The following is a 23,520-nucleotide window of genomic DNA, read 5'->3' on the forward strand; positions in this document are numbered from 1 at the left end:
TTCCTTTCCTTTCCTTTCCTTTCCTTTCCTTTCCTTTCCTTTCCTTTCCTTTCCTTTCCTTTCCTTTCCTTTCCTTTCCTTTCCTTTCCTTTCCTTCTTTTACAAAGTGTCAAAGTGATTTGTGGAAGTGATAGCATATAGATTATTATCCTATTTTGATCTAGACATCTATTTTAATCCAGATTCTTTAGGTATCTGGATTAACTGAGCTCACTGGTTACTTTCGGACATGACAAGAATGCCCACACAGCCAGGGTAAGGTGCTCGTCACTGGTGTCAGGACATCTTACCACAGAAGCTCTTTGGATCCAGCTCTAGAAGAGCATGATTTTCTCTCTGCCATGAGATGCCCCTTGCTTGTTCGGTCACCGTGAAACTTGACATCATCCCATTTTTCCAGTTGTGTCTGAATGTCTACTAAGGAAGAAGAAAGTGGAGCAAAAAGCCCAGGACCAAACAAACAAAAAGGGGATTGATTAAGCCTGAGATTTCAGGCAAACTATACGCAGTCCATGTGTGTGAGACCCAAGGCTAAGATTTACCTTCTTAAGAGCACACAAGACTAAAATGAAACACACACAACTATATAAAAGCAAGACTTATTAAGATTGCTTTAACAGTTGAAGCAATTAAGTAAAATTAATTTCAAGACCTAGTTTTATGTATCTATATGCATTTACCTGACACATAGATGCATGTACACAACCATGCACATGCACGCAATGCATACATAGGCATATGAACACACACCACAGAAGCACACACAGGCACATTTGCTTGATTTGTCTAGCTGCATGAACTGAGACACAAACTGTCCTTTCTCAGGGGGATGTGAAGTATACAGATAAAAGTTTGAGCTCTGAAGTTAATGAGGGTCAGGTCCACATTTTCATCTCATTCTGTTACTAGCTGTGAGGTCTTGGACAAGTTAAATTCTAAAGCCGGGTTTTCACATATTTTGGAGTTGTAATGACAAGGTAAAACATGTAAGTAAGTGGTGCAGGTCCCTGGATATTGCAAACTGACAGTGAAGAGTATTGATAGCTGTCATCATCATCTTGGACATTATCTTAGGGATGTTTTGTCTGAATGTCCCCAAGTCCCCTGATGCTCTTATTTGTCTCCCTTTTTTCTCACTTGTGTTAAACTGAGAGTTCCTAGAAAGCAAGATATACACTTTCCTTTAATTTTAGTTCCCAGGATAGAATTGAGAATTGCCTGGTACCCACCGCAAGCTCAGTGCATTGAGAGCACATAAGTGAATGAATCAATACTTCTTTCATGAAGCCGAGCCCCCATGGCTACTCATCTAAGCACAAAAGATGTTCTACTCTTCCCAGCTTCCTGAAAGAGATTTACCTTTCCTGCTTACATGTTCACTGTTTTAAAGTCATCTGTGAACTTGTCTGTCCTATCAGCACCGACAAGACAAGGTTAAACCATAGCTGCTGCAAACCTTTGCCGTACCTAAATCTAAGGATGATGTCTCTGGCCCTCGGAGAGCCTGTGCTCTCTGCTCAGCATCTGCACTGATGAGGTCAGAGCCATCAGCTTTCTTCTTGAGGGACGAACTCTTTGATGAGGGCTCAGATTTCTTGGCTTTGGTTTGGGTTTGAGAGACGGGTTCACTCAGGTCAAGGAGATCCAAGCCAGTGGTCAACACTATGGGAGACAGAAGAAGGTAAGATAAGCCATTTACTTCCTGTAGTTATTATTATGCATTCATTCGTTTTTTTTTTTTTTTTTTTTTTTTGTATGTGTGTATGTATGATTCAGGGTGTAGGTGGGGGTACATCCTGTGTGTATGTCAGAGGACAAACTTAGGTGTTGTGTTTAGTCACTGTTCACTTTGTTTTTCAAGATGAAGTCCACACTGTCCTGGAACTGAACAAGTAGATTTGTCTGGTTGACCTTTGACCCCCAAAGATGTGCCTATCCCTGCCTTCCCAGGGCTAGGATCATACCACTATGTTTATTCTTCTTCTACTTTTCTTTCTTTAAATAGGGTTTCTGGGGATGGACCCCAGAGCCTTGTCCTCACCAGCCAACCACTTCACCGGCTGATGTGCCTCTTCAGCCCCCAGTATTCTTTTTCCAAAGTAAGTGCATCAGTTGGGCTCATGTAGCCCCTATGTTGATATCTGATGGATTATGTCAGCAGTGTGTTTGAGTCTCACTGGAGAAGGGTTTTATAACCCAGTTGATGAACAGGAGTGAGTGCCGACGCCCTGGCCTTTAATATGCCATTTGTAATTCCAGACAACCAGCTATAAAATGGCTACATCTTTACTTCCTAGTGGGTTGGTTTCATTGTACTAAATACTTTAGAGAAGGCAGAGGTAAGAGTATGTTCCCATGCAAACCCAGCAAAGTCAGAATTCATTAGGTATGCTTTGTGACCTGTTCTTTTCCCAGTGCAAGCAACTCATATTTGACTAGCTCTCCCTGAGACAAGAAAGCCAAGAGGGGAGACAGTCCCTACAGCTCTTCCTCTCCTTGGGTTGGAGAGGCTGAGTGGGCCATTGGTCCCGTAGCTATTTAGGAATCTTCCCTTAGCTTCAGAAATGCAAGAGTGGGTAGTGGAGCCCCTGTGTTGGCCACCCCCCCCACAGTGTACAGCAACCATTATAGCACTTCCCCCAATTAAAAGTCCCATGAATTTTCAGCTTGTCCTCTGGGTGGAGGTTGGGTGTGATTGACAGCTCAACCCCATTCCACCTGCTTTCCACTTGGGTGCCCGCTTGGCAGAGCTCCATTGAGCTCACAAGGCTAGGTTCCTTAGTCATGCGTAGTCTGTTGATACATGAGCTAGCCATCCCCAGGTGAGTCTCTGGTGTGTGAGTGGAATGGGTCCCTAACCATCATACTTCTAATGTGCCTTGAGCTAGATTTCCTGGACAGCGGGAGCTCCAGTTGCTGAATCTGAAGATGGAGAATCAATAGTTTTATAAGTGTGGGATGAAGATTAAATGATCCAATGGACACAAAGCACCAGGCTTACGCTAACTCTTCACTCTGTAAATGCCATTTCAGGCAGGGTAGAGGGTAGTGGAGTGGTGGGGCAGTTTACATAGCACTCAAAGGCCAGCTTGGTGTATTCCTAGCAATGTGTGTGCATGGACAAGTGTGCACTTATGTGCATGCTCTCTCTCTCTCTCTCTCTCTCTCTCTCTCTCTCTCTCTCTCNCNCACACACACACACACACACACACATTTTTGAGAGACCAAATGACAACAATTCCCCAATTCCCTCTTTCTTATTTAGTCTTTGCCAGCTTTCTTTTTCTGTTCTGTTTCAAGCCACAATCAAATCTACACACAGTGAGAAAGAACAAATGTTCTTGGGATAAAGCAATAAGCGACAAAGGTTTTTGTCTCCACGGAGGATTCTATGAAGTAAACTTATCACAAAATGGTCTGAAGGTGTCAGCTCGCCATCGTGGAGTTTTCTTTAGAAAATGGGAGCCAGTTTCCAACAATGATCTGCTTGGAGAGAGAAGTGCTTATGAGTTGGAACAAAGTGGGTGGCAAGAAGCTTCCAGAACAGAGTCAGTGGTGTGCTAAGCCACATTTAAGCACAGCAGGCAGCCAAGACAGGGCTGCACAATGAAATTTTTAGACTCTATTGGAGTGGCAAGGAGTCTAGGCCCAATGAGATTTCTTTATGATAGAAGGAACAGCCTTTTTTACCAGTTGTACAAACATAGAAAAACTAGCCTCTTGCCCCTAAACTTTTCTTAGAAGCAAGATTTCTAGGAATCATGAACTTAGGTACTCAAAGAACATTTGTTATAAAATAGTAGCCAGGGATTTAATTTAATCTCTGTCTGCTTCTGAATAAGTAAACTGGAAATTCAAGCCAGCCAGTCATATGGTCCACTCTGAAAGCATCATGGGTCCTTTCTGTGTTTGTTCTCTGTGCCTTCGTTTTCTGTATAGACGTGAAGCTGGAGCCAGATATGCACGAAGGCGCCACTTACTGCCGCCCATTTAATGGAAGCAGTGTCTTAGAGGTTGAAAGGCCTTAGAGCTGAGAGGCCCTTAGGATGATAACTTTGAAAGCGGAGATGGTTGGGGCAGCCTTCGGCTTCTCAAGGAGACAGTGTATTGTTGTGTGAAGTGTGCTGTAGTCAAGGCTTACGAAGAAGGCTTACAGCTGCTCAAGCACTTCAAAGCAGGCATGTCTGAGCCCAGAAGGGTTGCTGCTTCACTGACTGCCTTGATACAGTTGAAAACACACTCTTAGACACATGAAGGTTTGGGTCGCAGAACTTTTGTGTTCAAGGTAGGAATACAGCAATCATTTGCTTTCAAGAGAGCATGTCAGAATATGCATATGTATACACACGTGAGTCAGAGTATGCATGTACATGCACACATGAATCAGAGTATGCATGTACATGCACACATGAGTCAGAGTGTGCATGTGTATATACACGTGAGGGCAGGACCAAGGAAACACCTCCCAAGCACGTTGGCTTTACATTTGTGGCCTTTTCTACCCAGGTCCCTGCTAGTCACCATGTACAGTTCACAGGTTGTGGGTCCCATCATCTAAGTGTGCTCATAGGGACAATCCAGGAGGGTCAGAGTCTGAGAAGGGACTGTGAAGATGGATCTGAGATGCCAGCTGTTTTTGATGAAGCGTAAGTCAACAATTTCAGGCATCCTCAAGTGGGAGCATACAAGGCAAAGAACGTCTCTGACCCGAAAGGGCTGGGTCCCTGACTCCTCTGACTTCCAGAAATTTAAAATACAGAGGCACGCCATTTCACCTGCTATGTTTGCCCTGTTTTGGCAGCAATAAGAAGCTAACACAATGGGTGTTCCCACTGAACCTCAAACATAGACATCCCATTTAAAACCCATTGAGACTTCAATTGAGCCTGGAGGTAGCTCTTAATATGGTAGCTCCCCTTGCCCCTTAACCTCCTGGTTATTTGGCAGTGTGTAAGGTTCGAGGCATGTTGGTAGTTTCAGAAACTGTTGTTTTTGGATAACTAGATTCTACTGGCTAACATTTCCTGACAAGGGCAGACAATACATGTGAAAACAGTCATTTCTAACCATCTCGAGGACAGCTGAAATTGATAGCCTGTGAAACCAGAAGGTTCTCCCAGGCCACAGCAAATGTATAGGCAAATGTATATATAGCCTCCTGAAAGTTCTACTCAAAACAGAACAGAGTAGCATCTAGTCGAAAGTGATGTTTGAGGTCAGTATCGTGGCATGTGACTTTAATGCTAGCACTAAGGGCACAGGAAGAGGCAGATCTCTGAGTAACGGGCCAACCAGGGCCACATAGTGAGACCCTGCCAAAAGAAACTGAAAATTCTTATTTTGTTAAGTTGGTGGAAGACATACTGTTATTAACACTGTATGATGAAGCATGACTTAGACATGTAACCATAGAAACTTTCAAATATATCTACCAAATAGATAAACTCTATTTAAAGGATTAAGTCAACCTTTTCTTCTTTATTGTAATATGACAGTGATTTTACTCTTCAGGTTTTTCCTGTTCTATTTCCATTTGTACCTGTATATGTTGTAAATGCATACACTGCATGTGTGTAAATGTTGTCTATGTATGCTCTGCATGTGTGTGTGCGTTGTATATGCCTACTCTGCATGTGGGTGTATGTGGATATCCTAGGTTAATACCAGGAACAACCTCTAATTGCTCATCTTCCTTATTAAGTGAGGAAGGGCCTCTGAGACCCAGAGATTGCCAGCACACTGGGTCCTTCTAGCCTATTCTGGAGATCCTGTTTCATCTGGATTGCAGGCCAATGCCTGAGGGATCTGGACTCGGCTTTCACACTAGTTTGCCTGGCAGCTTTAACAACTGAGCCATTTTTTCCATCTTCTGTTTCCCAGATTTCTAAGCTTTTTCTGAGACATGTCATTAGCTTCATGGCCAGGTGAGTTTCATAAAAATGTATCCTGTAAACCTTATGGCAATATTATAGCTAAATATTTTATTATGTAGCTTATGTATGGAAGTTCCAAACATAGGTATATTAACTCCAAGTGAAAGAGAAAGATAAAAAATTATAAACTATGAAAAATCTTCCTTCCAAAGTAACTGTTGGTTTAATGACTCAATGTCTTGCGATTATGTGGCTTCAAAAATCATAGCAAGGACCTCCTTTTCTTCTTGAGTTTTGACAAAGAGTCTGCCCTGTGCTTTAACATGTCAAAGTTGTTAAATTATACAACAAGATTTGCAAATTTTGTCACACTACATGTATGGAAATATAATCATTTAAAATATCTGTTGTTCAGTGACTTGCAGGACATTTATTAATATCAGTCTGCATGTAATATTGATGTACCTGCTTTTTTAAAATTAAGGGTTTTGCTTGGTCTTGTGCAGCAGTCTATAATTTCAGCTACTTGGGAAATAGGAGAATCACAATTTTTCTAGGATACAGAATGAGTTCAAGGCCAGCCTGGACAATTTAGTGAGAATGTGTTTCAAGTATTGGAAAGAAAATGGCTGTGAATACTTAGTATGTATGAGATCCTGGGTTCAATTTGCAATGCAACAAAAAAAAAATCAATCATGGATACATAATTATTTTCTCTTTTTTGGGGGGGGGGNGGGGTTCAAGACAGGGTTTCTCTGTGTAGCCCTGACTGTCCTGGAACTCACTTTGTAGACCAGGCTGGCCTCAAACTCAGAAATCCGCCTGCCTTTGCCTTCCGAGTACCGGGATTAAAGGCGTGCGCCACCACGCCCAGCAATTATTTTCTCTTATTAAGCAATAAAAATATATTCTTTTAAAATTTGTTAGAAAAAATTTGTCGTGTTGGAAAAAATATTTCTTACATTGTTTACTTTGCATTGATTTTTATAAGAACTACACACGTTAGGGATTAATAAATATAGTGATTTTTGCCTTAAGATATAGTTCTAAGCTTGTAAAACAATGTGGCCAACACAGTATGATTGGAAATGACTGTAGGGAAGAAAAGATTCAGAACATTATGTTATGGACTGAATGGGGTTCCACCCCGTTGTTCCTAGGTAGAAGCCCCCATTCTTCAGAAGGTGACCTTATTGGAAATGTGACTAAAGATGAAGCTGTCCTGGAGAAGGCTAGGATGCTGTTCCAGGATAACAGACATCCTCAATCAAAGGGGAAATTTGGATACAGGTAGGTGTGCAGACAGATACAATATCATCTGCACAGAGACAAAATACCATGTGAAAAGTGTAGTCATACCCTTGTTACAACCAAAGGACCAATTGAAAGAACTAGAGTGTCCTGGGACAACATCTGCCCAAGAACCTGCAGAGATGTATCTGGCCAACACCTTGATTTGATGTTGAGAGGATCACTACTTTGTCATCTGTTGTCTCATTTGTGGCAAGCCCGTAACCCCTCCCCACCCCTGCCTTCTGTTCCCATTCCCCAGAGCTGGGATTACAAGCTTCCATGTCCACGCTTTCGTTTTGTAACAGGACTTCTGGGATTGAACTCAGGCTCTTCTGTTTTTGCAGCCAGTGTTTCTCAGCCCTCATGGCGGACTGCTCTGAAATGGCTTAGTTTCTTCACCAGTAGGACTTGAAGGTGAAGATGAGCTTCCTTAGTCCCCTGATGTTGTGGGATTGCCTGCAGTTGAGCGACACAGGCTCTGAGATTTTCGGAGGTAGCCCTGCAGTTTCACAGGGCTGAGCCCCAGCTTCAGAGATCTGAGAGTCTGAATTCTCTCAATGTCCTGCTTCGAACGCAGCAAGCACCGTTCAGTGTTCCCAAGCACCCCAAGTGACAGCTGGATTTAGAAAGCAATCACATTAAGCAATAAAGAGAGAGGTGTCAAGAAGCTGTCCCCGGCTTTCCATCAGGATGACCTCCCTGGCTAGACTTTGCCACTGTCAACACATCCCCGGATGGATTCATTCATCTTCTCAAGTAGTTTCCAAGGTAAGGATCATACTGTTATTAGACAAGGAAACTGAGGCTCAGCTACCGTTACCAGAGAGATGGGGGAAGGCAGAAGCTGACCCCAGATGCAGAGCTGGGATGAGCACACATGAGTTTTCATCTCCCAGACCTTCAGAGCATCTACCTCTGCCACCACCATCTGCCATGTGCTCTCTCTTTCTGTAGTAAGTTTTAGCAGTCTGAAAAAAACATCTGAAAGAAAAATGTCTGATTTTCTTCACTTGGTTCTAGGTAGTGAAAAAGTAAGTTGCCTGCCAGTGGAGTCCACCGTGGAGATGTGGGACTACTTTAAGAAGAAAGGCAGAGATCGTATTGATTGGCACCACCCGTTCACTATAATCACTGGTTTTCTACCCTTAAACACCACCCCTCTCTTATTCTTTGAAGAGCACATCTTTGAACATGAATGTTGGCCAAGTGAGGTAGATACGGAAAGGAGGCGAGTTGGAGAACTGTAGATCTGGCCAGTGGCCGGCAGCACTCGTTCCTTACATTGATGAATGCTCATTTCTACATGTGCCAAGCACTGAGCAGATGAGGGTATTCTGTTGAGAGTGTTTCCACTCCAGGAAGTGTATGTGCGAATCAGAATGTTCAGATAATTTTCATGAGAGATCTAAGAACACATTTAAATTGCTCTATGCTATTCCAAGTCTGCAGGGTACTTTAATTACCATTTAACTTGACTCAGAAAAAACGATCACATTGTTATTTTGTTGGACTTTTGTTTCACAAAATATTTGTAAAAATAATTGGACCGTCAAGCTGAATTTGCAAAATCTCGTTCTGATATAGCAGCTCTCCTTAGAATATGGTGGATTCTGAAATACAGAGAGATAAATGCAGAAGTGTATGTACCAGAACCTAACTGAGACCAACAGCGGGTTTAAGGCCTGCAAAACTGTGTAGTTTCTTAGTATATCAAAAGTCATTTATTAATTTATGCTGAATTTATGTCCCAAAGTCACTTGGTTACAAACATTACCCCCCACTTAAAATGCCTAGAGGAGAGGCTGGTGAGATGGCTCAGCAGGTAAAGGTGTTTGCTGCCTATCTTTTTTTTTAACCTTTTTTTTTTATTAGCTATTTTCTTTACATTTCAAATGCTATCCCGAAAGTTCCCTATACCCTCGCCCTGCCCTGCTCCCCTACCCACCCCTCCCACTTCTTGGCCTTGGCATTCCCCTGTACTGGGGCATATAAAGTTTGCAAGACCAAGGGGCCTCTCTTCCCAATGATGGCTGACTAGGCCATCTTCTGCTACATATGCAGCTAGAGACATGAGCTCTGGGGGTACTGGTTAGTTCCTATTGTTGTTCCACCTATAGTGTTGCAGACCCCTTCAGCTCCTTGGGTACTTTCTCTAACTCCTCCATTGGGGGCCCTGTGTTCCATCCAATAGCTGACTGTGATTTGCTGCCAATCTTTACAACCTGAGTTCAATCCCTGGGACCCATTTTGTGTAAAGGAACCATTTCTCATGAGCTGTCCCCCGACCTCCAGGTATATTTCAATATGCAAATGTCCACACCTACAAATCAATAAATATAACAACCCTTCCATTGCTTTAGCAAGATTCCTGGAAGAAAAGTATTTGCATGTGTAGGTAAATGCACTCCACTTGAGCATAGTTAGAAATGAATTACCGGCTGTGTTGGATGTCACTGGCTTTGCAATGGCCTCAGATTTGGTTTCGCAGAGGAAGTCATCAATGGAAGGGCTCAGGAGGGGTCTGCTTTCTTGTTGCTCATTCACCAGCTGAGAACAAATGGACACGGGTGTCAAAGGGCTTCTCTGTTGAACTGTGAAAGCATGTAAATGAAAACGCAGCCTTGCAACACAAGGGGACAAGCAAGCCTACTGAAATAAACACAAACAAATAATGGGGTGGGGCAATAGAGAAAACAAAACACTACCATGGGGAAGGAATGAGCCTTCAGCACTGTTAACATAGTTTTGATGCAGCCAACTTCAGTGTTAAAGCTTAAGCCTGTTCCTTTCCCTCCGGGAGTGGCTTTACAACCATCTAATTTCAACACAGAGAGAAAAGACACCTGTTCTACCATAGTTGCCATGGGTTAACGCCACTCTATATTTGAACTGAAAGTTCTAGAAAGAGTTGGAACAGTGGCTTCAGATTCCATGGTGATGGGTTCTCATGAGGACTAGCTACTTGATGTCTATGGGTGAGATGTACACACACATGGACCTATGCGGTTGTTTGGATGAACATGATTGATTTTCTTCCCCTACTTAATAGCTCAAGGTGCCTAGAACAAATCCCCTTATTTCCTTAGAATGGTTTTGTAGGACATAAAAACATTTATTTGAGGGAAGAAAATATTATATTGCCTGTCTAGGCATCTAGTAGGTGTTTGTGAAAACCTTTAGTCTGTTGGAATAAGAGTCCTGTACGTGTAATCCTGTGTTGCCACTAGTTCATTCTATGACTTAATAACCTTTCGGTTAGACTTGAAATTCTGAGAGCTTGCTTCCGTGGGTCTCTGACTGCTGGAAGTAAGCAGCTTTTATGTTAGTTCTTGTGCTTCCTTTTGAGCCCATGTTTTCCATGGCTAAGAGAGAAAAGAACTTGGGAGTCTCGGTTTTCTGGGAGACAGCATAGAGGTTTGACTCTACTTGTCAAGAAAAGACGTGCCTCAAAGCATCTAGAATCTTAATAACTAACCTGCCGAGGTTCCAAATATTTTAGAACACCCCGCAGTATCATGCTATTGTTCCTCTGGCTCAGAGTCAATAAAGTAGGTCACAGTCATCAGATAGGACATCCAGGCACACCATGGTTACTTCAATGCATCAAACCTCATACCTCCACTAGAGCTTTCTATAGAGAATTAAACATGTGATTCTCATGTATATTTGTGGCTATTATTGAGGGATAACACAGAAAATACCCCCTTTCAGTGTTTCAGTTAATGGTGCTACCTATTCTTCAGTTATTGTTAGTTTTAATGTTACTACATACAAAGACACATTTCACTGGAAATCACATTTTCTAAGGTGGCTGTGGGTTTTAACCATTTTAATTTGTTTATTTTAGAGGATATTACTTTAGCCTATGAACAAAATTGTGGTCCCTTTGGCTATCACCCTTGCTTATTATTGTGAAATAGTTTTAAGTGTTGAGGGTCTGTGAGCTTATTGTAGTTTCTGGGTAAGGCATTTGAATTTTAAAAAATTCCTTGGACAACTCAAGTTTAGGAATTAGCTGGAATAGTTTCTGGCATAAAAGTCCATTTGATGATGGACTGTACTTGGAATCATTGGCGAGGCATATAATAAACCAGAAAATGACAAGCTTGCTAACACCCAGTGATTCTGTGTTTGGGTCAGCTTCTCATACAGCAGTCTGGGTACAAATGTTATGTAGGGGACAGTTTCTAGGACCCAGACATCTTGCTGGGTGTACTGATGCCATTTGTTCTCCCACTCAGTATTTAACGAAATGAATCGTTCCCGTGGATGCCACAGAGTCAAGATTTACGGAGGCTGAAGGTCACCATTGAACATATAGCACTGCATGGTACTCTGCAGTGGTACTCTAACAGGGCTGCATCACTAAACAGCATGCCCTGATTACCAGCTACGGCCCTACTTCTCCCTGACCTTCAGCTGACGTGTGTAAGATGCAACACAACAGTCACTTTAAATGAGTGAATATCCTGATTCTTTGACAATCACAACTTTTCTAAGGAAAGTTTAATTTCATGAACAGATAGCTATATGTAACTAAATGCTCTTTGTGTAGATTAAAAAAAAAAAAAACCATGACGAGTATTTCTTCACTGTAGCATTTTAGTTCACGGAAGAATTTAGATGCTGTTTGGTTTCGAAATGTCAAGGATACATAAGGGGCTGACTTAGGAATGGGACCTTTATCTAAACAACCAAGTTCACTTTTGTGTCATACATGCCTTGCACACATGCCTGGAGGTAAGTTCATGTGGTAGGTGTTGTGTGTCTGCCTATGTTGTGGCTGACACTTGCTGTTTTAAGTCAGAGGATTCTACTTGTGGCTTCATATTGAAGCATGATTAGTTGTAGATCTTAGAGAATTTTCAGACTTTAGATTTTCAGATTAGGAATTCTCAAGCTGCACCACTTTTAATATAGATAAATACAAGTTATATTTCATGAACTCTTTTCTGGTACTCCCCTTTCCAAAACAGCGATGAACACTAAGTTTATGCCTGAATCCTGATTCTGTGCTCATGGCATGCAGAACAAGCCTGAATTACTACAGTTTAGGATATTGGGATCTTCAACTTCTGTAGATAATTTCTTAATGCTGAAAAATCATCCTATTTATTTGGTGAATCCCAGAAAAACCATTGTTTATATGGACATGTAAATGGAAAGACCAGGGAAAGACACTAATGAATAAGAGCACCCTTGAGGCGAGCATGCTTGTCAAGGGCAATAGAATTTTGTTGCTGCTGCTGAGTTGCTTATTCAAATTTCAGGTGGGTTTACCAGAGGAAGAACCAATGGCCACCTGGGTTCACTCAATACAGGAAGAAAGGGAACCAGGAAATGCTGGCTCAGAAGGATTCCCGGAAGCCCAGCGCAGAGTCATGGCTTTCCAGTCTTCTAGACCCTGCATCTGCAAGCCGGTGCCTCTTCAATGTCCAGTGTCCAGTGACCACTGCTGACTCCAGGATTGATGGAAACACTGTGACAGTCACCTCATATCATTATGTCACTCTTGAGGTTTTGCTCCACCGACACAAAACAAGAAGGCACAAGGAATGGCTTTTAGAGTTAGCGTTTCCCAGGCTGGATCAGTGTGGCGGTGCTCTGGTTGAAGTGGGGTGGTGCTGGGCTTCCAGGTGAAGATGATGAAAGGTCAGATGACAGAGAGCATGGAACAGCCATTAAAATGGTCAGAAAGAGTTTGGCCTTTGATGAAGATGTAGAAGATGAGGTAAGAGACATCATGAAGACAAAATAAGATTCCCTTACAGAGTCTGAGCATAGACGCAACTGCCGCTTATACGTGTTTATATCCTCCACAGCTTCCAGTGGGGGAATTTTCATGAAAAAGTTGTCCAAGAAATGGCTGACAGATGAGACAATGGCTCAGCAAGAACGTAAGACACATACATATGTATCTCACAAGTGAATTGTATCTGCAGTTTATGGACTTAGCATTGTTTTAGTCTCAGAAGTGCCATTTTTAAGTGTTTAGACCAGGTCAGCTTTCCCCATTCCTTCTTCTCATTCTTACACAAGAAGATGGTTTTTCTTGTGACTTAAGAATAAATAAGTCTTTTAGGTCATAAAGGAAATGCTCAAATTGAACGGGATCTAAAAATGACCCCTGTAATCTTTACTTTCAAATTGTATGCTATGGATTCTTCCCTTACTCATCAGCAGGAGAAGGTTTATTGACTTTTAGGTTTACTCCATTTCGTTTGAAAACACTTCATCATTTTCCCTCATTTGAAACTTAGGGTACAAAGCACATTGGAGCTATTACAATGTGACACAAAGGTTTCTAATTCTTTGCGAATAACTGAGTCGTCTTTGTAATTTTGATAATCCGATTATTAGATTAACCAGATTAGCACAGGTGAGCTTAGAAGGGTCACTTCCTTAGGAGTGAGAATTTTGTCTTGTTCTGTTCACATCTTTATGTTTCCATTTTCATTGATCTATGGCCTCTTTTCAGTGTTTGCATCAGTTCAGAGATCACAGGGGATGTAGCTCAGTAACAGAACATGTGCTTAGCAAGTGCAAGGCTCTAGTTTCAATTCCAAGCACACATGCAAATAGGCCCCATGATAGTAATGGATGCTTACTTCTTTTGCAGGAGTCCCTACAATGGGTACACCTCAACCTTCTTCAGTGCAGGGCAGTGAGTACCTTTTTTGAATCATTTCCACGTCTTTGCTTATGTGGTACCACCATCTTAGTTTTAATGTATTCCTTCTCATTGGACTGCAACTGCCACGAGATTAGAGACTTTATCAAAAGCTTTTGTGCGTGGTATAGTAGTGGTTTAATAAATGTGGACCCATCTTAATGAAGCTAACTGGCTTACTGTACAACAGGATGGTCACGTAGGCATCCTGGACTTCACACTGAATTTGAGTGACCCATGAAGAGATCAGTAGTCTTTCCAAATGCTTCAAGAACTTCTTAGAAAACCTTAACTTAGATATTCAGATCCATTTCCTTCTAGAGCTGTGTCTTCTAAAAGGGGAATATGGTGGTATGTAAAAAACATTTTGTAATGCTACCAAGACTGACAGTTTTTCTACCAAGAGGTAAAGAATGCCAAGAATTAACATCTGAAGCAGTGGACACTCAGGCCTATGCTGGTCCAGCACCATCACCACAGTTTATTTATTTATTTATTTTTTGGTATCTATTTTTGGTCCCTTGACCTTGCTCATCTGAGCCCACATTCACAATAGCATCCTCCAGCAAATGTGGAGCATGTTACCTACTAAGAGAGCTGTTTTTGTTTTTCTTTTCTTATCTTTTTTCTTGGTGAACAGGAGGGCAAAGCCACCTCAAGACTTTATCTTCACATCTGATTCTAAATCAGAAACCTGAATCTGGAGAATTTGAAGGAAAATATGTCAGCAGACATAGAAACTGGGGCTACTATGGAAGAAGAGGGTAGGTGGAGATATTTATGAAGGGCTTCCTTGTAAATCAGGATTCAAAGGACAATTGAGCTGTTATACTTTATCGGTAATAAAATATTCAGTTAGATAATTTCAACTGAATTGTGATCTATTAAGATTGGTCAGTTGACATGGCCAATAGATGTTGCCACAAAGATGCAGGAAACTCTACCAAGCTCTGATGGATTACTATCTTAAAACTTTATTTTTTTTTTTTTAAAATTATTTTCCTTGCATTTTTTTTTACCTCCTCTAGTTTTGGTGTTTAAAAATTATATTTTATTATGTGATCTATTTGAGCTAAATTATAAGGCAATATTTTACTTAGAAGTATTTCATTTATTTTGGGGGGGTTATAATATAATTTCATCATTTCCCTCTCTCAACTCTTCCTTCAAAACCCTCTTTCAAATTCATGGCCATGTTGGAAAATATTTTACTTTTAAATAAATTCTGCTGCTTACTTTGTGACTAAAATTTAACTTTATTATCTTTGAATAAATCTTTTATTTAGATGTTTTATTAAAATAAATAGAGTGAAATGTTTGGGTTAAGATATTACTAAACATTGACAACAAAGCAAAATGCATGTCAGATAATCAAACAGTATACAATTCATTAATTCATGGAAACACTGCTGGTTTCTTTTAAGGTGAATATTGTGCTCTGTTAATTAAGCATTTCAACACTTAAAGAAAAAATTTTAAAGTTAAAACAATAAAGTTAATGTGCTGTCCAGTTTTAATTGTCAACTCCAAAACACCTAGAAATACCTGGGAAGAGGGTCTTAATAAGAAATTATTTAGATCAGGTTGGCTTGTAGGCATGTCAGTGTGGGATTGTCTTGATTGTTAACTAAGGATAACAAACACACAACCCACTGTGGGTGGTGCCATTCCCTAAGAAAGGGATACTAAATAGTAATAGGAGAAAGCCAGTTAAGAGTGAGCAATCAAGAATGCATATATTTTCTTTTTCTTCTTAACTGTGGATGTGTGCTGTAGCTTTCTGCCATGACTTCCCTACAGTAATTGATTGCAATCTGGAATTGAAAGCCAGATAATCTCCTTTTCTCTCTCAGGTTGCTTTTCATGAGGATATTTGTCACAACAACAGAAATGAAACCAGGGCAGCTATAAATTGGAAACAACTGATTAATAATCTCATGTTTGTAACATTGACATAAATTATTCATCCCTTAGAGCCATGCCTACTGTGATACCTGAGGGCATTAGGTCCCTGTGTACTCACTAACCAGGTCCCAGATCCATTGCTATGTTAGTTCTTCTTATCATGGTCAAACATCCTCCAAATCCTTGACTTAATCTAAAGATCAGTCCATCAGGCTTTCTCCAGGAAGGACAGTTAGGTGTGTAAAGTTAATCCATTTGTGGAGAAAGGAACTGATAATAGCATTCCACACTTGGACAGTCTTATTTCTAAGGAAGGTAAGTACATATAATGAAGGTAATCATTTTAAGTTGATGATAGAAACCCAAATGAGGCTATGTTTAGTGACCTTGAGAATGTTTTCCCAGTCAAGGGCATTGCTCTTTCTCCCTTTATCATACACAGGGAAATTAAATTCCTACTGAGTGTAGGAAGCGAGAACAGATAGAACACACAGGCAGAGGAGGAAGAAAAATGCCCTTTAGGCAGAAGAGATGTGAAACTCGGTTCTAAGACACCATGCTCTGTAGGAAAAAGGAGCTGAGAATACCTTGATTTAAAACAAAACAAAACAAAACAACCAAAAACCAAAAAAAAAAAAAAAAAACCCCAGGAAACCAAATGTGTCAAAATGAAACTTTCTCAAGTTTCCTTCTGAGAGGAATGTATTCACTAAGGCTGTGTTAGCCTTGTACAAAGGAACCCTCATTTTCAATGGGATAATCTTTGTGTACATGGGTACATAAAATTGGTTTGGTTATAGTATTACAGTTTAGAGCAGTGCTGTTTAATATAAACAATAAGAACTTTACACTATAATAATCTTCAGTGCTCATTAACAAGTAAAAATTATTTCAATAACACTTTATTTAATTTAGCATATCCAAAATATTTCAACATATGATCAATAAAAATTATTAATGTGATAGTTTTCACATTTTCAAGTTAGCCCTTCAATAACATTTTTGCTTCTTAAAAATTTTACTGCATGTCTCAAATGCCAGAAGCCAGAAGTGCTCAGTGGTTAGCGGCCACAGTGTTGGACAGCACAGGACTTATGCATTAGGACTAGAAGCTTTTCCTTAAAGATTTGGCAATGTATGTATTTTTCCTTCAGACCTTTCACCAATGCATGTCTTTTACAAACTATTTGAGTTAGCATTACTTTAGGACAGCATGAACTTGAACTTGTCTGTTTCTATAGAATTAGTAATAACACTTTCCAGGGTCTAGGCTTTGAATGCAGTCATCTGGCTAACTCTCCAGCTTTGTTCCATCTACTGAAGGTGCTTTTATTGGAGAATGGGTAGCTATATCCATCTAAAAGTTCTAGCACAAATTATTATAATCACAACCTTAAAATGCTGATATACTGTGGTGCTGAGTAAACGTTACTAAACAAAGTGATGCAATACAGTGGCGTATTCTGTATTTATCTTTTATGTTTACCCCAAGAGGATCACAATTGGCTTCAGACGTATCTGGCATCTACGACATGACAGCTGGTGTCGAGAAACCAGAGATGAAGATGAGTCCTTGTACTCTGCAACATGTAGTGTCATGCCATCGGGGACTTTACAAGAGACACTGGGACAAACATGTCAAGACACTGGAACATTCACACAGGTTAACAAATGTGACATGACAGACGGACTGGATGCTGTGGTTGCCATGGGAAGTACTCACTTTTTTCAGCTCATTCTGCTTCTGTATGGCTTGTGCATGCCACTGGTGCACACCAGGGGACAAGCCACTTGTGTGTCATGTAAAAGACATTATCAGCTAAGAAAACTACATTGGGTTGAGACATGATTCTATCACAGCTGCCACTGAGTTCCACAGAATTATCATTACATCAAGTGCATCACGTTTTATGAATCAGAAGTCTGCCTGCTGATTCATAAGCTGGCCAGTGTGCAATGAGAATAGGAAGCGTCAAGGAAACCATCTCACAATTTTCATGCAGTAAAGTCGTCATCAGTGTCTCAGAGACAATCAACACGACACTAGACAGAGATTTCAAAGGAACCGGGCACACACAAATGTTTTGAATGGGAGAGGGTGATGATATTCATGATTTCTTCTCTAACTTAAAAAAAAAATTAAAAATCATTGTGTATGAAGTCTTAAAATTCAAGCTTGGACTATAATATGTGTGGAAATGATTACTGGGATATAACAGCAAAATATAAGGCCTCAGGGACAACTGGAGCCTGTCTTAATTGTGGTATCCCAAGGTGCACAAGAGCCAACATTGGCATAGCTGTGTGGCTCATCACCTGCCAGGAATGCCAAGGGCTCACCTGCCAATCATTCGCAGAGGCATTGTGGGCTGGATATTTTCCATATGTTATTCACAAAGGCCTGACTCTGATGGGCAGGTGATCATTGTAAAATGGTTTATACTTCCTTGTGTCAACTCAGTAAAGGATTGATTATCCGGAAGAAGAGGCATCTTCTCTTTATGGACAACAACAAACCCACCCTCACAACATAACATTTATTCCCCAATCCTAGAAATCTTTAATAACTTAAAAATTTATTCAATTTTGGTGTTACATAATTTTCATTACTTACAACGTGGCACTTAGAATAAAATAAAACCACACATGTTGGCAGCAGCTGGGGACCAGATCTGCTGATATTCTGAAAATAAGCCACCATAATTTAGCATCTGACAGAAATACGCTTCATGAGGGCTGTAAATGGCCATTTCTCTAATTCTAGGCATGTGCTTAATCGGAATAGAATCACTGCATTTACGAATGCGTTATGGAAGAAATGAAATGTTTAACATAACAACCTAATCTAAATTATAAGATAAATGCAAGAAAAATATTTTTCATCTCAGAATTTAAAACTGAGAATTGCACAGGGTGGCAATGAGTCGTGCTATAGATATTTATGGAGACGTTTACAGGGTGTTTCGGGCGTCCCTGGGCATGTGCAGGATCGGTTTCAGCATGCCTTCAAAGACAAATAGACTTCTATGTGTGTTACAATAAAGGCTGAAAATGGCCCTTTTATGCTCAAAACAGAGATGGTGTTTCCTCAACAAGGCCACCAAGTGTGGGGAGGAGCAGAGAGCCATTTTCCGCATGGAGATTTGGGGACTTCCGGCTCATCCCTGTAACTCAGTTATCAACATAAATAAGTATAGACAAATGTGTAGTATGCAAAGTCACAACAGAAATATATTTAACATTTAAGAAAATTTAGATCATCTACTGGTAAACTGACATATGTATATAATATGACTGGATTTATTCAGGAATTCAATTTTTTTTTTTGCTTGTTATTGGTATTTCTCAAAGTTAACAAGACTCCTTTTAAAGAAGTAGAGTGTTATACTTGTACAGATATTGTCTTAATTTTTAAAACTAATGTTGAGTTAATGAAAATTAATATTCATGATCAAGAACTAGGTTGTTTTTTTTTTTTTCAATTTTGGCTTTCATTTATACTTGCACAGTTTCTTCATTGTAACTGCCTTAAAAAGATCGGCGTGAGTTACTGTTTTTCTTTCTTTTAGCTGATGATCACATTTTTTTTGATACATTAACATATGTCAGCTTCCTACAGGAACCCTATGGGTCTGCCCACCTGTGATGTCACAGTAAGGAGGGGCTTTTCTTCTGCAGACTCCTCCCTCGGTATCTCCTTCATCACCATGGCAACAGCCTTATCTGCAGCCCTAGAGCCTTTCCCCTACAACAGTGAAACCAACAACGAATGTGTCAGGAGGCGTCTTGAAGTTATTTATGACAAGATAGGCTAATGTTTAAAGAGCAATCCGACATGAGTGAAGAGGTGGGCTGCTGCCAGGGAATCTTGAGGCTTTTGGCTGAGGAGAAAACACACAAAATCTGAAAGATTATTTGTGAACTTGTAGTTAGCTACTTTTTCACCCTCTACAGCGGACCTGTTTAACATAGTATTTTTATATGTATAAGATATTTAAGGCAATTAACATGATAGGAATATATTTTTTATAGTATCAGTTTTAGCATGCTATGACTTCCTGTTGTAAATTTTGACTGGACAGTCCCTAGATATTTTGGTTTAGGGCAGAGATTAGAGCCAGGCTCTGAATTGTTGAGATTTTTTTTTTTTTTTTTTTTTTGCTGGGTGGTCTTTGAAGTCTCATGTTTCAGTGAATTTGGCATAAGGTGTATATAAATGTCATCTTGTAAGTATTCTACAGTGGCTTCACAGCAGAGGGTTCTGTGAGATAACCCGAGGGAAGGAGTACTTTCCCCCTAGTTTTAAGGTCTTTGAGACTAAGAAACATCAATACAATTTTAGAAATGTCTTCTAATTGGAGAATTTTATAAACAGGCAAGTTGAACATTCCTGTTGGGGCTGTCTCTGGTGTCAGGTTATTTCCGATAAGGAGAACTGTGAGTCACCAGGTATATCAGCCTTCTGTATTTTGAGTTGACCAGAGTGTCTCAAGTCTATGAGACTAAATATGGGGCAGGCATCAGGGAACAAAACAAAGCATCGCTTTCCCAGTCAATAATCTCAGTATTTTCAAAGGAAAAACTTGGATTTTTCTCTGGTCTCTCGGCAGAACCTCCTTGGAGAAAACCATCTTTATACACTAAGAACACATAGCACATTTGTGTTGTCAATCTACTTAAGATATAGCTGTCTCACAAGTGGAGAGAGACATGGATGGGTACTGTGTGCGTGTGCGTGCGCGTGCGTGTGTTGTCGTGGTGTTGCCTGGGGAGGGATTAACCCTAGAACTCATTAAACTCGGGAGCCTCACCTGATGCAACACAAAGGGACTTAAGTTAGTATTTTAGGTGTTCCTAGGACATGTAGAAAGCAAGTCCCATTTAGGGGTGAACCATCCATTTATGCAGGTTCTAATTCCTAAAATGGAGCCAGTTGTACCTTATATTTATGGAATTAAAGGAAACCTTTTTGTATCGTTAATAGTCTTTAAGATGTGTGAATCTGTTTATAGTTCTGTAGCTTTGTTTTGGCTTAAGGACTGTATTATTAAATGATCATGTGTTCCTTTTAAAGACAGAATAGCAAGTCTTAGAAGTTTTATTTCTCAGATGTATTAGTAATAATTTTCATATGTGTTCTCAAAAGACTATGTGGCCTCGATCCTTAGACTCACTGACTTCGGAGAGAATAAAGGGAAATGTTTCCTTGCAGAGCCAATTGGGGTAGAGAAGAATTCCATGTCTCCTCTTTAATGAAGCAATGTGACTTTCTTAAAATAAATAATAGCACAATTCTGAATTCTGGAGAAAGATGTATTGGGGTACTGTTACACCATTTAACATGTCCTTCAGATATTAAAGTAGTTTGAGTAAGCAGTGCATGCTATTAACTTACTATATGTTTATAAGCTATTCTCATTTATATAAAACTGTTTTAAAACATTTATTTCTGCAACTTCTCCTTTCAAGAGCAAAACCATTTGCGAAGTCTTTCCATGCTCTAAGACGTACTAATAGTACAGCAATAAACAAGGGGGCATGCTTATAGTCAAATCCCTACTGTACGTAAAAGAGCAAATCTAGTATTATAAGGTATAACCGAAAAGCAATAACTTAGAGTCTTCTTGCGATGAGAAGGAAGATATCAATTGATAAGCATCTCAAAAAATTTCAGGTAAATTTTGAAAAATAAGTCATTATTTGAAATGCTACCAATCTATAAACTACAAAGAGAGAAGTTTTACATGTGCAACTATAATAGCTAGAATTAGCAACAGACATGCTTTTTTTTTTTAAACTAAAACAGAAACAAAATCCAAAAAAAAAAAATTAGTCCTTTCATGCTGAACTCTAGAACAAAGCAGTGATCGGCTGGAAGGTTGAGTCATAAAAACATGCGGGGCTTTGCATTTCTTGCAGAAAAACCCACCAAAGCCAGGGTCAGGTCACTTTTTTGAAGACAGTGCCATTTTTTCTTCAAGGTTACACCTACTACCTGGAAAGAGTCATGATACTGGGTTAGTTCCCTCTTGCAACTGTTGGCTTTAGAGCCAACACCCCGAGTGCTTTGTTGTTAACATCGTGGTACAGTCTGTGCCCAGAGCGGAGGTCTGCGAGTACCGTCTTTGTGGCTGCAGAAATGGTATTTGAGAGCCTACCGTGCCCAGGGTATCCACTCACCTATCAAAGACCCCTCCCATCCTATTGTCCCTGTCATCTGATGTCCTCCATTCATGCTGCAATTGCTGACTTTCCCATTTATAGGATGCTGCTACTAAAATTTCCAGCGTGGCTGGTATGCGATGTAGCAACTCTGTTCAATTTTGCCATCAGTAGCTTTCAGTGCTCACAGAGAAGCTGCCATGGCGTGAGGTTCTTTATAAGGTCAGTTGCTTAACACATTCAAAGGAACCCATACACCTGATCGTTCAATTTTACAAACAGGACTGTGCCAAAAAGTTAACGTTGACTTATTATTTCGAACAACACAGAGACGACAAAATGAAAATACAAGTGGAAATACACTCAAGGAAGAATTAAGTTATATACTTCACACTACATGAAGTCATCTACTCCTACCTTATGCTGAACAGGAACATGGAGGAAGTGGATGAGAAGGTGACTAAATTTATCTCATTAGGACAGTCTTGTCTATTGATTTTAGACACGTCTCTCCTGGTCTCACATGAAAGTCATGTTTGCTCATGACCTTGTTGGATTTCTTAAGATGTTTTTAACTAGAAAAAAAATCGTATGCAAAAGGGTAACCCTGTCCTTGGTGCTTTGCTGGGAGAACTCCATGACGCCTTTCCTTTCTTTACCGTTACTTTCTTCCACAATAAAACGATAGCCCTTTAAAACAGTTCAGAACAATCTTTTTAACTACCATTAGGAACTTGGGAATACATCACCAAGACACAGGGTTCTGGCAAATGGTGTGAACATTTAGTATTTTAAAAAGCCCCGCTTTGATTCATGGCTTTTCTTTTGGTGATTATGGAGTGGAAGATACAGAGCAAAGCTGGGTGTCATGGGGCCCATCCCAGGGTTGGGGAGCCAACAGAGGACTTGAGGTGAGGTCATGCGTCTCTATTCTCTGCCTCTCAGAGGAGGGGAGGGAGCCACCTGGAGATGATTCCTGAGCTCACCATTCTGTTAGATACCTGACAAAGCTTTGGGTATTGGATCTTATGACAGTTCGTTTGAGGGGATAGAGTTCACTTGGACAGCTGAAAGTTAAGATTGCAAAGAAGAATGACTTGGCCACAGCTCTTTGGCATCTGAAGCACAGGAGGGACACAGAGCCACTGGTCTCACCTGTGTCCACCCTTGCTAGCACACCATCATCTCTAAGGTCTAAAGGCTGCTTTTTATCCCTCCACTGAAATGACCTTTGGGGTACCAGTCATTTTAGGCATAAGGCCCACCAATCACTATATATGTAATGCATGCTGCCTTTAAGTTGTCTCCGTGTTCCTACTTCAGACTCCAGAGTGCTAGGATGATGGGAATCTTTTCCCATTCCAGGAGAATCAGCCATCCACAGTCTCACTCAGAAGCGCACCCCTTTGGTTCTTTCTAATGCTGAGTGCCAGTCAGACATCTTTATGAAGATTTCCTTGACATCCATTTTGGGTACCTGAAACACTTAGCATGCATAATATACAGATATTCAATCCATTTTAATCCATCTGTTAGTTACAGACTTTATTATGGCTGCTGTGGAGTTTGTAATTTAAAATGTTTATGGCATTTAGTGTGTGTGTGTGTGTGTGTGTG

The 23,520-nt window shown here is 40.4% G+C and overlaps 1 protein-coding gene across 17 annotated transcripts in view; it reads right to left on the reverse strand.

Annotated features, from left to right (window-relative positions):
* Window positions 1-23,520, reverse strand: part of Pex5l (peroxisomal biogenesis factor 5 like) — a 203,677-nt gene that overhangs the window by 59,534 nt on the left and 120,623 nt on the right. For 4 of the 17 annotated variants that reach the window (XM_029537445.1, XM_029537447.1, XM_029537448.1 and 1 more), the window contains 4 exons: window positions 19,382-19,486; window positions 9,602-9,713; window positions 1,468-1,662; window positions 291-417 (listed from right to left, as the gene is read on the reverse strand). In XM_029537445.1, the coding sequence (XP_029393305.1) occupies window positions 291-417; window positions 1,468-1,662; window positions 9,602-9,713; window positions 19,382-19,486 (539 nt within the window). Of the gene's footprint in view, window positions 1-290; window positions 418-1,467; window positions 1,663-9,601; window positions 9,714-19,381; window positions 19,487-21,670; window positions 21,737-23,520 lie in introns of all 17 variants that reach the window. The other 13 variants (XM_029537443.1, XM_029537444.1, XM_029537439.1 and 10 more) reach the window with 5 other exon arrangements.

This window comes from Mus pahari, chromosome 4 (assembly GCF_900095145.1).
Source record: "Mus pahari chromosome 4, PAHARI_EIJ_v1.1, whole genome shotgun sequence".
NCBI classification, from domain to species: Eukaryota; Metazoa; Chordata; class Mammalia; order Rodentia; family Muridae; genus Mus; species Mus pahari.